We start from the raw sequence: 14,669 nt of genomic DNA on the forward strand, positions 1-14,669 counted from the left end.
CTGCAGTCACTGAATAAGTTCCAAGGGCAGAATCTGCATTGTGGGTCAGTCCATCATCAGGGAGATCAAGCTCTGTTTCCAGGTTGTGGGCAGGGTTTGGAGGTTGGGTGCTTTGAAGGGTGTTACCTTCTGTGAATCTCACTGACACCTAATAATGCTGGATTACCCTCTTCAGTAGGAATAGATCTTTTGGTAGCCTGTTTCATGGGTTACATGCCCCCATGTTATTCCTAATAACAAAAAAAATAGGATAGCATTGTGTTTTTGTGGGAGAAATACACTGCTCAGAAATCAGAGAGGTTGCTGGTAGAGAAAGCATCTGTATGACTTGCTGCAGAACAAATCTCTGAGATCAGTATTAGGGCAAACAGGCCAAATATTTCCAGAAGCTGAGTTACAGTCAGTACAAGAGGGCATTGATAGTATGAATAGCTCTTTATTAGCTGGTATGTGTTTCACTTTGTCATTTTTCAGAATTGCTACAATCCTGCAGTCTGAAAACCTTGGATCTGTGTTTTCATTGGCAAACTGATAGGGTAGGAAGCCAAAATATTTGTTACAGCCAAAATAAATCCAATAGCCAACATAAACTATTTGAGCCCTGTGATCCTGATGCTTTCTCCGACATGTACTGGGTCATGGGAAGTTTCCTTTGGCCTCCTTTAATAAGTCTGCTCAAGCAGAGCTCTGGCAGACACCAGGCTTGCTTTCGTAGGGTTAGAGAGAGTACCTTTTCCAAATGGGCAGAAAATGTCTCCTAAACTAAGAAAGTCTCCAGGGGGTGGATCAAAGGTAAGAAGTGGTTTTGTTGTGGGAGCTAAAACATCAACCAAATGGCAAAGCAACTTTGGCAGTAAGGTGGGTGAGCTCAGGTTGTCAGAGCCTCATCAAGAAGTGACACCTCAAAGCCTGGAATTCTCTCACCTATCCACTCCAAAGACTACTCCAGGTAGGGACGTAAAATCTCATGGCTTTTTTGGGGTTGTTCAGAAGGTTTTTGTCCACTTCAGTCTCCCTTTAGCTACTAACTAGACGTTCCTACCTCTTTTCGTGCTTTCCCCCCCCCCCAGTTCTCTCTAATGAGATGTACAGTTTCCTTTTTGTCGGTCCTTGGAATGGAGAAACACGAATTTGGTCAGAAAAGCATTTAAAATTATTTTCTTTTAATATAATTAATCCTCTGCCCTGTTTTCATTACCCTGGTGTGCACCTTTTTCTGCAGAATCACCAGCGTGGATATGCTGATTAGTGCTGCTCTCAAAGTTTCTCAGGAAATGCTTCGGGTCCACAAACACAGCTTGGCAAAGCAGTTTTCTTTTTGCAGCAGCTTGGTTGTTCCAGCTGTGCTCCAACAAAGTGTAGACCTGATGATTGGACAGCTCAGCTGCCTGAACTTTGAGCAGGGCAGACGTGAGCAGCCCCGTGCATGGCCTGTGGCTCTGCTGTGTGCCAGGCTGGGCTTTGAGGGGTGCCCAACTTGCTCTTTTGAGTGTATCTCATTAAGAAACATTACCCAGGGACTCTCATCTAGCCTTGAACTGCCCTCTCAGCTATTAGATGAGAAGAGCTCAGCTTGCAGATGATGTTCAGGGGCACTGCAATGGCCATTGTGGTGGGGGGGAGACTTTTAACCATTTTATTAACTGTCCCGGTTATGTTGTGCTTTGGGGCCTTTACATTTCCCGTCCAGATCTCTATTTCCACAACTTCTTAATGTGTCTGTGTGCATGATGCTCATGGGATCATGGCTTCTTCTTGTTTATTCAAGCCTTTATACTCCCCAGGGATCTTTATACAAGCAGGTGAATTGGGAGCATCAATGAAAAGGTGCTAAGAGGGAGAGCAGGTCACTCCAGTCTGGGGAATCAGGCTTTACTCCCTGCTTCTGCTCAAGTCAGGCAAACCCATGTAAAAGCATCATGCCCTGGATAGAAAGCACATCTGTGGTACAGAGGCCTGTCTACCCTTGAGTAATATGGGCCAAAACCACCATTCAAATAGAGTTCTGTTGTAGGTTGACATTTAGGAGTCATTAGAAGGCAACAAAGAGTTTGATATGAAGAGCTGAAACTGAGGACTGATTTTATTGCATGTTGACGTATAATTGGTATGTCTAGGATTCTTGTGCCTCAGTTGCTCCATTTTGTACTATTTATCAGACAATGAGGCATCTTCTTCAGATGTCAGGCTTATATGTGGTATAACAGCCCTTCACTTGGGCAAAGGTTTTAGAGAAAGGAAAGGAGAACTATGCAGTTTGCTGCTAATGAGAATTTATTCTTGGTCACAGTAGTTAAAAGAGACCATTTCCTTCTAAGCTGCCTGCAGCAGGAACAGTTGCTGCTCCAAGCAACACGTGGTAGAAGTCAAGAGAGGCTGAGCTAAACATGGTTCTCTGAAGGAGAACCTGTTCACCCCGTACACTGATGCAATGCTAGCTGTAGTCTTTTCTGACCTATTTTTTGCCACAGTAACTACCCCTGTATTTTTGCTGTATGAGTTAGAGTGGGTTAGTCATTTTACTGGACAATGCACTTTAAGTGGTGTGATTTTACAGATAAGATTTCATCTCTCTGCAGTGGGTGGGTAAAACTGCATTCCTTACATGGCTATAACACATGACTGAGAATCATTAGGAGGTTTATTTTCTTTTTCTTCTCTGTTTGAGCAGAAGGTTTATTTGAACTGCCTTCTCTCTTGCTAGAACTGGCTTCTTTCTTACATTTTCATCCAACACTGCAGAATAGTGGCTATATGTGGTAAACAGATAATGAACACAAGGGAGAGGTCAGGCAAGTAAACTCAAAATTTTTACTTTTATGAAATAGTATTAGGAAAACTTGTTTTCTGACTTCAGTGAAACTGGTTCAAAATTAGCTTTTAGATTTAAAGTCATAGATGTCTGGGTGCATTGAGAATGAAAAGAAAAAATATGGCAGTGTTTAAATCAAAATAATATTCCAAGAACTGTACTAAAATGTCTTTCAATGAGACATGAGTAGAATATTACATAAGCATTTTTAATATTATTGTGTATTATTTTAAATATTCTTAAATATTACACTCGGTTCAGGAATAGCTCTGGTCTCAGCTTCATCCATAACAAGAGTGTTTGATCACTTATCACAAATTGTATCTCAGATAATGTGCTCTCAGATAACTTTTTCTTTGTAGGGAGATATTGTAGGCCTGTAAATCATAACCCTAGAGATCCAGCTCTTTATTCAATATGCTGCTAAAAAGGGCCACATTCGGTCATACACAGTGTTTGTCAGTAAAGTGAACTCAGAAGTTGTTTGTGGTATTTTTTTGCTTACTTGTACCTACTGGCCTATTGTCAGTGACTACCAAAAGAGTTTTTAATAGCCATTTTCCTACTCTGGGCTTGTTTCTGTAATAAACACCTCAGCAGTGTTTGACCTGCTGCTTCAGTGCCAGCAGGGTTTTGCAATGGGAGCAAAAGGACAGCTGCTGCAGGAGAAAATACGGTCCCACTCTGGGGCTGGCCAGCAGAGGGAGATGCAATCATACACACTTTGCGGCTGTGGATCATCTGCAGGGAAAGACCAGGCACTGGAGTCGAAAGGCACTGTGACTTCGGTGCTGACCCTGCACCCCCTCATTACTCCTCTTTGGTCACAAGTTCTTCCTCTCCCTCACAAAATTAGAGATGGCAGTGCAAAATCGATTGCATGTTCTATCCCCTTTTTCTATTATATGCATTAAAATAGATTCTGAGAAATTATTTCAGCTTTTAAATCAAAATTGGCATATGCAAAACCCCACTGAGTAGCTGCCTGATTCTGGTGGATTTTCAGCTTGGTCCAGGCCTGGGTGTGCTTGGTGGGTGTGATTGGTGTCCTCTCTTAAGCAGTGAGTTTCCACCCATATTTCACCAAGGTCCGTAGTAGTTCACACACCTGAACAGGTTTGACCTTTTGGGTGTTTTCCAGTCTTGTCTACCTCATTTTGACAGGTTACCACCTCTGGTCTCCTCTCCCAGGGTGGGGTCTTTGATTTTATGTTAGCAAATTACTGGGTACATTTCAGAAACCACCTAGGAACTGCAACCCCAGGGTTGGTCCTTCCTCCTTCTAACTGCTGTAACAGTTGTGCTGTGATTTACTTGCCTTTGTATGGATGAGACTTCCAGCATCATGACCCATTTGGGCTTCACTGGCCCAGCTCCAGTAAGGTGGATGGCTGCTGCCCTTTTCCATCCTCTGAAGAGCATTTTAGTCTGGCATTACTGTTAGGTTTGTCTGGTTGTCTGATGAATTCTTCTGTGAGATGAGTAATGTGGATTTTAATCCCCTCAGAGAACAGAGCAATTTTTTTAAATCACCCTTTTTTTGCTGCTCACCTTCAATCTGGACTTGGACTGGGGCTAGAGAGGCTTTGCTTTAGACCCCAGACTTACTATATACTGTGATTGGACTGTCATACAGGCAATGCTCACAGCTCTGAGCCAGGCCCTGTAAATCACACAATTGAAGACTAACTTGATGATCTCACCAGATTGAACTAAACCTGCTCAGAATTAATTATATGTTTTGGGAAAAATGTGGGAAATGGCAGTAAATATAGTTAGACAAGATTGGATCTTAAAAGTACTTAAGATTTTACTGGTCAACTGGTTACAAGGGGAGAAATTCTTCTAATCCTAGTGAGTCCCAATGCTGTAATGAAGCTCTCATGTCTCTAGCAAAATCACTGAAGAGTCACTGCCCAGATTCCTCTGTGAGATCTGGGGAGGATCTGTCCTAGTCTCTTCCCATGAGTTGTCTCAGGTCTTGTTATTTTCTTGTACATATTTTAATCACCTGGCTTCTTTGAAGCTGCCTTGGCAGCTCTTAATAATTAATATTGGCATTTGAAGTTTCTCTTTGCCATAGCCAGAGTTCTCCTTCAAGATACAGTGCTTGGCTCATGTCTGAAGGGACACTGAACTCCCAGATAGATGAAGAGGAATAAGTAAAGCTTAAATCTGTCCTTTCTTCTCATTAAGAGCCTAAAGAATGAGGGAGAAATTGAGGCAATCAAGAACATAAAATACAGTAAACATAGTATTTATTTTAATATAAATATATTTTTATATAATATTCTAGCGTTTGAAAGTGCAGTTCCCTTAAATAGATGCTTTTCAGTGCCTAATCCATGTTGTTGTCTTGGATGGGTTGACTAGATTTGTAAAAGAGTTTTAAAAAGGACAGAGGAGCAAGCCTCTTCCTTGAGGAAAATGGATTTCAGCTCAAGGTGCATTTGAGTGACAGGTTGAATGAGTGGTGGAAAGGGGATTGTATACTAGAAGAGTCTCCTGTGAAACAGGAATGGATGCAGTCATGAGAGATGCTTTCTTTCGGTCTAGTATTCTTCTCTTGTTTAGTGACAGTCTCTCTTAAACTACATCTATCTAAGACTCCTAATTTCACAGGAAACTGGTTTCTTCAGAAGCTTGATAAGAAGCCAGGGGCGTGGAGGGGACAGATGGGGGACACATATGAGATTTCACCTATAGTGGCAACAGCCACCCAAGTCCCTTTACAGGCTGTACTGTCCTTGGAGCTGCTCCCTTCTTGAAAGGGAGACCCAGCTCAGAAGACATGTAGAAATAAAATCAGCCCTGGGCAGCAGTGCCCAAAAATTGTTACTTGATGGCTGCTGAATGACTTGTGTGCCAGGCAGTCTTAAAACATATCCAAATAGGGAAGTACTGATTTCATAGAAGCCACTTCTTTCTGTAGATTTCTTCTTTTTTATTATTATTCTCTTTTCCTAGAAAAAGGTCTGAGAATTAAGTAGTTAACAAGGGCAAACTGCTTTTGCTTCTTGACTGGTTTTGCTACCTTTCACTTTGTTAGTGCTTGACAGGTGAGAGGATTCTCCAAGTAAGCTGTGAGGCTGAAATATACTTACTAAGTTTAGCAGAAAGTCATTTTTCCTGTCTTACAGGTGTCTCCTCCTTCCCAGCAGTACTTAGGATTTTTGACACTGTGAGTGATTTACTGGTTTTTTCTGTTTCCTCTGTGTTTGCCTTTGAGCATCTTCAAAACAGTTCATAGTTTGGTAACTTCAAATAGTTATGGATGATTAATTCATAAATTATAGACTGCCTTAAATATAAAATGAAATTTTAAACAAGATGAGCAGTAGGTTTGTGTTTCTGTGACCCTGAAAGGTAAGATTGGCCTTAATGTTAGGGATTTGGGCATTGTATTAGCAGTTGCAACCTGAAAGCTCAGACCCTAATCCTGGTCCTGAATATCTTTGCTGACATTCACATGGATCAAAGAATGGAATTTAAACCATCCATGGACTTGTAGATGGGATATATGTTCAACCCTTTGGTTAGAGACATGAAGTGCTGTGCCAGAGTGGTGGGTGTTGTAACAGTGAGTGGTCAGGCAAGAGTAACGGATAGAAGGACTTGGGGGGAAAACATGAGGAAAGATCATATGGTCTAATTCCAATACCATGATGGAAAATGCAGGGCAAATTCATCCTAACCTGAGAAGTTTGGGGTTGTCATAATCCTGCTGTTAGCATTTCTTTTAAAGTCAGATTTAGAGCAAATCCCTGGTTGCAAAAGCAGGATCGTTTTGATTACATTTGTGGTATTTCAGCAACAGCAGTGGATGACTTTCTGCTGTTGGGGGATTTCAATGACTGGCAAAGTTAGACTCCTTCTTTGATACTCAAAGCTTGTTAAGGCTCTTGATCTCGTTTTAACTGACTAATGACAGGGCAGGTGAAGCCTAATGAAAAATAAACATTTAAAGGAAAACATTAAGGACAACAGTGCTATTGCTGCAGCTAAAAGAGAACACTGCTGAGTGTCAAAGCTGATGTTGATGCACAGAATAATCCAAAAGCTGTAATTCCTGCAAGCTCTTTTGTTTCTTTGAGTTTCAAGCACTTGGATAGCTGGGCCAGTCTTCTGCCAGGAAGCACCTGGGCAGCTATTTCCAAAGTAACCTTTGAGTCAAAAGCATCAAGAAGAAGGCAGGAAAACCTGGGCTGCCAGAGTCAGCTCCCATTTTGGGGCATGTTACTTCTTTCCTATTTGTGGGTTTGGGATTAGGGAGCCCTGTGATGCTGGGCAGATCAGGGTACACTTGCCCAGTCTGTTGGGTGCTGCTGACTCACCTGCTGCTCCTTCTCTTCCTAATACCTAAGTGAAGAATGCCCGTCCCTTGGGTATCTATTTTCAAAATTGGAAAATGAATATTCATACATTAAAGAGTGAAATGAATATATAGTAGGTGGTAGAGCTGTCAGACCATGAAAGTAGGTGTGCAGTTGGCTGGCTGTATACATGGGTAAGTAGGGAGCATGGACAGAAGTTACTCAGACTGCTGGATTTTACTGATCCCTGGAACAACCCGTTCCTGTTTCATGACTTTCGGGAAGGGGAAATAAATCACTTCAGCATCAGAAGTGTCCTAAAGTTATTACATTTGGAAGGACTTATTACAGCATTCAAAGTTTCAGAGGCACAGAAAGGGTGTGTTTGGCTAAAGAAAAGAGGAGCTTAAAGGTCCAGGTTGTCCAGGGAACTCCAAAGCAAAATACTTTATGCCTGTACTACAGGGCAGGGAGCCACTTTCTTACAGGAAAGAAGTGTCACCTAGAAAGTGGGCTGTAAGTGCCAGTTGTGTGTTAGAAGTGCACAATACTGCTCTTGTTTGACCTGAGTCTTTTCATATTAAAAGAAGTTTGGTTAATTTTATTTCCTTGCTGATGAAGAGTGAAGCTATGGAGATGATGAGTATTAAGCAGTAATTCCTGAAAAAATTAGAAACTCCTTTTAGCCAATGTCATCACTGTCTCACTGTCCATTCATTATGTTTGACTTCATTAAATGCAGTCATTCCCACTTGGCTGTTGGTACCATCCATAAAGCATCTGAGCTATTAAATTTTTTTCAACATATGGAATTCTCCCATCTGTATGGAAGTCCCAGAGTCTGGATACTACACTCTTACCCAGATCACATATTTAAACTTTTTCTTATCTTAGAGCAGCTAGATAAAGACTTTGAAGTGCTTGTTTTTGCAGCAAATGTGCAAAAGAGTTGTTATAATTCATGAATCTACCAAGGCATCTAGTACAAATTTGTCATAGTTTTAAATAAGAAAAGTCAAATAAATTATACCTAATCAATAACTGGCCTAATACAGTAGTTTAGATTGCAATGGGTTGTTGCATAGGAAAGGATTGAATACCAGTAGATGTATGATAGGGCAATTAATTGAGGTTCTAGAAGGATTATACACATGAAAGACAGTATTTTCTGGTTTTATTCATCCCTGAGTGAGGGGTGGGGGGAGGTGAGAGGCTTTTGCCCATATCTGAATATATCTGTATATAATTGTATATATTTTCTTGTATGATTCATTAGTGTTTTAATTAAAGCTGTGTAGTTTAGTTTTCAATCCAGCCAAGTCTCTCTCTTTTTCTCTCTCTCCTTCCCTACCTGAGTGGGGGGGGGAGGGGATCGAGAGCATTGTTGTTGGACCTGAGTCAAACGGTGACAAAACCTTACAAGATTGTCTTTAGCAAAATATGCCTGCCTGATATTCTACTTTGTCATACAGCAAAAATCCCCAGCAGCAATAATTTTGTGTTTATAAAGGCAAGATGGCTTCTGAGAGCCAAGACTGTTTCAAGTTTGAAGGGATGGAGGGTAAGGAGAAGAAATCAATGGCTGGCAGTTTGTGGCACCAGTAACTTGTTACCTCCTGCAGACTGACGACTGGATAGTAGAGAATTGATTTTTTTCATTAATTTTAAAAGGATTTATCATAAGCACATTTTCTCTACAAAATTTAGAGGTTGGTGCTTCCCCTTCTCTCACCTCAGTGTTGCGTGCAGGACTACAGGCATCGTTGCTTTTGGCATCTTTTTGGAATTAGAAATACCTGGGTAGAGGGCATTGCGTGTAGTAAAAGCAAGATATACAGCTTTCAATCTGTGATTACACAAACCTGTTTCAAAATGCAAAACTCTCTCTTGTGTTGTTCTGGCACGTCCTATTGGTGCAGTGGGTAAAAGTCATTGTCTGTGTCTGTGCTTTTTTACAGGGTCTTGGTTAGAACAACTCACAATCTTGTTCAAGATGCCAGAGGCATCCAGCTTTCATTGACTTCTCTAAGATTTATGAGAGCTTAAAACCAATGAAAATTGGTTTTCAGTTTGATACAGTTGCAGATTTATTCTAATCTATCTGATTCCTGAGCTTCTCCGTAAAGGATGAATTCTGTTGGTGTTAGTAAGGAACCTTTCCATTGATTTCAGCACGCTTAATTCTTACAAGTAATATGTTTCATTTCACATATTCTGGGTAATGATTATAGAGGATAATCTATTTCAACTGTAGTTGATCTTTCTTATCAAAGGGCTACTCCTATGCCAGAATTCTGACAGCAAAGCCAAAAGCTGCATTTCCCAGTACACACACAATGGGTTTTCATACAGAAGCATGTTACATGTGCAGACAAGTATCTGCAGGGAGGCAATTAGCATATGCACATTAGATGTTTTTACAAGATGCTGTTTGTGTGTTTGTATAATTATATGGTTTTAAGCTCCTCTTTTCTTTCCCTTTCTTATATTTTAGTAGCTTAAGGAAAAGTATATTCTTCCACGATAAAATATTAATAAACTATGTGAAACACAAGTTAGAATGCAAGACCTAAGGCAAATTTCACATGTGTAGCAGTGTGCAACTGTCCTGCTCTTGCTGTTTACAGTCTTTTGTTTATGAGTTTGGAGAATCATGTCCCCACAGATTTGCTGAACAGCGAATACTCTCGTGTCTGACTTGAGTGGCTTGGCAACCTCTTTGTTAGAGTCCCCAGAGAGACTCTGTACAGATTTATACCTCTAACTAACTGCAACACTGAGCAGCAGGTTGTGCAAGGCTTCCTCCCTCTTTACCATCCCATTTTTATAAATGCAGTAATCGAATTTCACTTGGGTACAGCACATCTGTTGCAGTAACATCTCACCAGCAGAGACATTGCTGCCTGCAGCTCGGAGCAGCTGTCCCTTCTTGCTGTGGATGAGGGTGTCTCACTGGTAGGGAAAAAGCCCTGTGCCTTGCTAAGGAAGAGGAAGATGTCCTCTGAAGCTGGATGTTACTCTGTGGACTGCTGTTGATTTGCTCAGAGTGGCTAAAAGGGATTAAGAGGCTACAACCGTATCACCTCTGAAGGCAGCGAGGTCTGGTACGTGTCCATGGGTATGCCAGAGACAGTGACCTTATTGCTTCTTGCTAGACTTATTTCAGTCTCAAGGGTGTGGAAATTTTTATGGTGTGGTTACACAATTATTGGTGCTGCTCCTGTAGATGTAGCTGGGCTGAGAAATGGGTGGTGGTGGCACAGAGCTCGCTCCATGCCAACATCTTGAGAGGCGAATGGGACTTGCCTTTCTTCTATGCTTGCATGTATCTGCACTTGGAAATACTTTTAGAAATTAAGCTAAACGAAGAAAAAAGCCTCCAGTTATATTTTAACACTTTGAACTTGTTGTATTTTAACACTTTGAACGTGTTTACATCCTATTGTTGTGAAAGGCCACAGAATATTTCAAGACATTGCCAAGATATTGATGTAGAGCAGCTCGGTGAGAAGCTACTCTCTGAGTAGCAGAGAAGAGTGGAGTAACTTCTTAATTTCAGTACTAACATATTAAAATATTTTATTTGTAAACTGAACCAAAGTAGTAGGTAGTTGTATGTTTTTTAAAACTTCATTTTTTTAGGTAACCACCATATCCTGAAGTTGCATCATTTGAGGAACTCTTCCTGGTGATTAACAACATCTGTCTATTCTTGTCCACCAAGTGTTGTCTCTGTTCACTCTAACATTCATTTTTAATTTATCTAAGCTAGAAAGTAATAAACTTGCTATCTTAGTAATTTGTGGAGAATGTCTACTTTTGGCACTCTTACTATCTAAGAATAGTAACACCTTAAATGCAAATGTCTCAGGGTCATTGTTCACAGACCATGGACAAAATCTAGTGTGAATTAAACGTGATTTTTGCAGTTGAGTCATAAAGGCATTGAGATTTCCATCGTGCTGTTTTAGCCCACACGAGACTGTTCAGGATGGTATAACCATGCATTTTTTTGGACAGGAAGGGATAATAAATTATAACATTTGTGAATATGAAATTACTTCCACCTAGGCATTCTTCATGACAGTTAAGTATTCTTCCTTTGTCGCACTTATGTTGAAATTCCATTCTTATTGATGAGTGTGCAAGATGTAATGGACAATGAGAGGCAAAAAAGTATCTTTGATCTAATATTTGATTCATATTCTGAGCAATATCCTTAACTCAAGCTGGGGAAACTGGAATATACGGTTAAAATCAAGCAGAAGATGTGAGTTAAAACGTGATATGTAGAAGTGTTCTTGTTTTGCTAAACATGGCATTTTGTTCTGCTGCTTTAAAGGTATATGACTGATGGTGGCCTGGGCCTCTACACTCGCAGGCTGAACCGGCTCCCTGACGGGATGGCTGCCGTGCGGGAGACCGTGCAGCGCAACACGTCCCTGGGGCTCGGAGATGCTGACAGGTAAGGGCTCAACCAGCAAACGCTTACATCTGGTAGCACCTTGGATTCCTGCTTTATCTAGTGCATATTGGATCCCTATGATTCAATAGCTTCAGGCATGCAGATAGTGAATACGTGGACTTGAGCGTCTCTGGAGTATTTTAGGTTGTATGTTCGCAGAGGTGTCAGGAGAAGTGCTGGCTTTATGTCTTCTGAATGCTCTGCTGAAATCTCATCTGGGCTTTTGTGGACATGATACAACACAAGAAAATGTAGGACTTTAATAGTGTTTGAAATTAAAAAGACCTAATTCTCTACTCATTTCTACTGATGCTTCCAAGTCCGGTGATTCGGTGTGAACGGTCAAGGCCAAAGATCAAGATTTAGGGAACTAAAAATCCATAATTTATGGGAGTGCAGTCATAAAGGAAGCCAGGGAGATGGACAGTAATGAGACCTGTATTCTGTTAGAGCTGAAATAAATGAGTTAAATGCATTTGCTTCTAATGGCATCAGCCTATAACTGCTTTTTCCCTTCCAAACCCAAAGCCTGCTGAGTGTTACTGCTGATGTAGTAAGTGAACTCTACCCTTCCTCTTCCGTGAGGGGCCCCTAAGTATAAAATACGGATTTTGAGTAACAGGTGTGAACTAATTTCTGAACTAAACATTTTTACTCATTTTGTTATTGATAAGTCTTTCCTGGGATATAATGCGGTTCACAGAGTTTGATAGGACCTTGAAACATTCATGGTAGTGATGTATGGATTACCAAGGAGATGCAAGTGATGGAGAATCTGGCCTTCTTTTCAAAGGAAGCCGTGCCAAATTTGCTTTGGTGTTCTCTTCTTATTAGTGAAGAGTAGGATGGTAAATCTAAACAAAAGAACCAAAACCTCTCAGAGAATCCCAGCTCAGTTTCAATTACTAAGTCAACATATGCTTGCCAGTTGTAAAATATGCCTGGATTTTTCAGGAGCTCATATCTGTTTCTGAAATTTGCAACTTGAAACCCACTCAGCCAACAGCACTGGCTCCTGGTTGACCGCGGGTGAAGGCCTTGCCACCTGGTGATGCAACTGAAGACTCATCGAGCATCATCCTCCTCTGTTGCTTCTGAACACTGCCACATTAACAGAAGCTTTCTGTTTACAATACAGAATTGGTCTAATATCAATTATATAATTGTTGAAGTAACAGTCAGCCTTCTGGAGAGCTAGTGATACATTCCTCCTCACTGATTCCTTCTCCTGTCCGTATTTTCTATGCTTGCAACACTTTTTCTTGGCAAGTAAATTATTCTCACATTTTCTTTGCCAAGTTCCTTCCCTGAAGACACCACCCATGGGGACCATTTACATACGTTTGACAAGAAAGATCATTTGTGTGTTTAAATATACCCCACTTAGAATGGGCTTGTGACACCCTGAAATGCAACCCCTAGTTTTTGTCAGTTGTTTCAGCTTTGAAAATAATTATTTCAGTTCTCGTGGAGGGGATGCCAGACACAATGAAGACTCTGTATGTCAGGCAGTTAAGCTGCAACACAGGATCACTGAAAAATTACCCTTGGTCTCAGAGTTGGTGACATTATTATATGTTGTTTTGGTTTAGTCTTTTCTATTAATAATGCAAGCTTACTCACCTTACACAGGAAATCAGGTTTTTGACGATAGGACAGTGGTTTAAAAATAGGTCCCCTTTGGTTGCTGGGTGATCATGATGTGCAGTTTCAATAAAAAATGGATCTTGGTTTGATGAGCAGTTTGCCAGGGAAAATTGGCATGAAGAAGAAAAGGAGTTGAATGAAATGGTGCAGTAATGAATCCCTTTCTTCATCCTGTGAGTCGAGACAAGCAGGAGTTCTTCTTTAGTGGTACAGCTAGGAAACGCATGAAGATTAAATTTAACTTGTTCAAAGCAGTTGTTAATTGAATGCGTGGGAAAATGAGTGTGAAAGGCTATGAACCTTTGAGTGTAAGGTTAATCATTAAAAAGCTATCAGAGGAATTTTTGCAATTTGCTTACTTGTTTAGTTTCTTCTGTTATTCATTGTAAAAGTTGGGAAGCTTTTACTCGTTGGCTCGGGTAATGTAAAGCACAGACCTTACAAGGTACATTTTCCCCTGCAGCAGGGAAATCCAAACAAGTCAATTCAATTTAATGCTTGAGTGCAGGGTTAATGGAATCATTGCACAACACAGCTGAGCTTATTTATTCACTTCAAGACAATTTGTGTTTGCATAGAACAAGGGCATTTTTAATGAAAAATAGGCATTAAAGGTGCCTTTTTATTTAGTTTGAGATTTTTTTCTATTTAAGAAGTTGCAAATTAGCCACCAATGGTTTTGTCTCTTCTATATATGGGGACTCAGTGTGTACCATCTGGTTATTTAAGTTGATTTCACATTGTCAGGCACAGCTGCTTGATCTGAGACTTAGTCCTGCCCTTGCTTTCATATATGTAGTTTGCATTTATGAATACGTATAGAAAAGAGGGAAGATATTTGAAACTTAGATTTGAGTAAATATTTCTGTAATTGCTTACTTGTATAGCTCATTATTTAAGTAATTCAGACTTATGCTGATTTATCATATCCTTGTGAATAGGACAGGAGACTATTAATGGATGTGGGCTTGTCAAAAGTAATTTTAATGCTGTTAATAGGGAAATATCCATATGACTTATTTAAAAATCCTCAGTAATGAAGTGCATAAATATCTACTTTGGAGTGTGATTGACTTGGATTGTTTCACTTTTACAATTTAATTTGAGGCTGCATGAATTACATGTCTTTGCATCAGTGTATACTGCATAAAAGGGCCTTCCCAGGCTCTTGCTGTAAGGACTTGTCCCATCAGAGAGCAGATGACCTTGTCTTGGTACTTCCAACAGCTATAGCATTGGTGTGCTGTAGCTTAAACATGACTCAGGTGTTGAGCATGGGTAGGATTGAGTGCTTCTGTGTTAAGGTTCAGATCTATGATGACTACAATGACAGTTTGGGCCCACTCAGAGTTGAAAGCAAGACCTTATTCAGTTTAATTTTCAGAAGGAGTGTGACTGAAGCTGGCTCCTGGCAGTCAGCAGCATTTCAGCA

The 14,669-nt window shown here is 40.5% G+C and overlaps 1 protein-coding gene across 3 annotated transcripts in view; it reads left to right on the forward strand.

Moving 5' to 3' along the window:
* NAV2 (neuron navigator 2) overlaps positions 1–14,669 on the forward strand; it is a 222,954-nt gene that overhangs the window by 124,176 nt on the left and 84,109 nt on the right. For all 3 annotated transcript variants that reach the window (XM_051621396.1, XM_051621397.1, XM_051621398.1), the window contains one exon: positions 11,468–11,590. In XM_051621396.1, coding sequence (XP_051477356.1) covers positions 11,468–11,590 — 123 coding nt within the window. The remainder of the gene's footprint in view (positions 1–11,467; positions 11,591–14,669) is intronic.

Source organism: Apus apus, chromosome 5, assembly GCF_020740795.1.
Source record: "Apus apus isolate bApuApu2 chromosome 5, bApuApu2.pri.cur, whole genome shotgun sequence".
In the NCBI taxonomy this organism is placed as follows: domain Eukaryota; kingdom Metazoa; phylum Chordata; class Aves; order Apodiformes; family Apodidae; genus Apus; species Apus apus.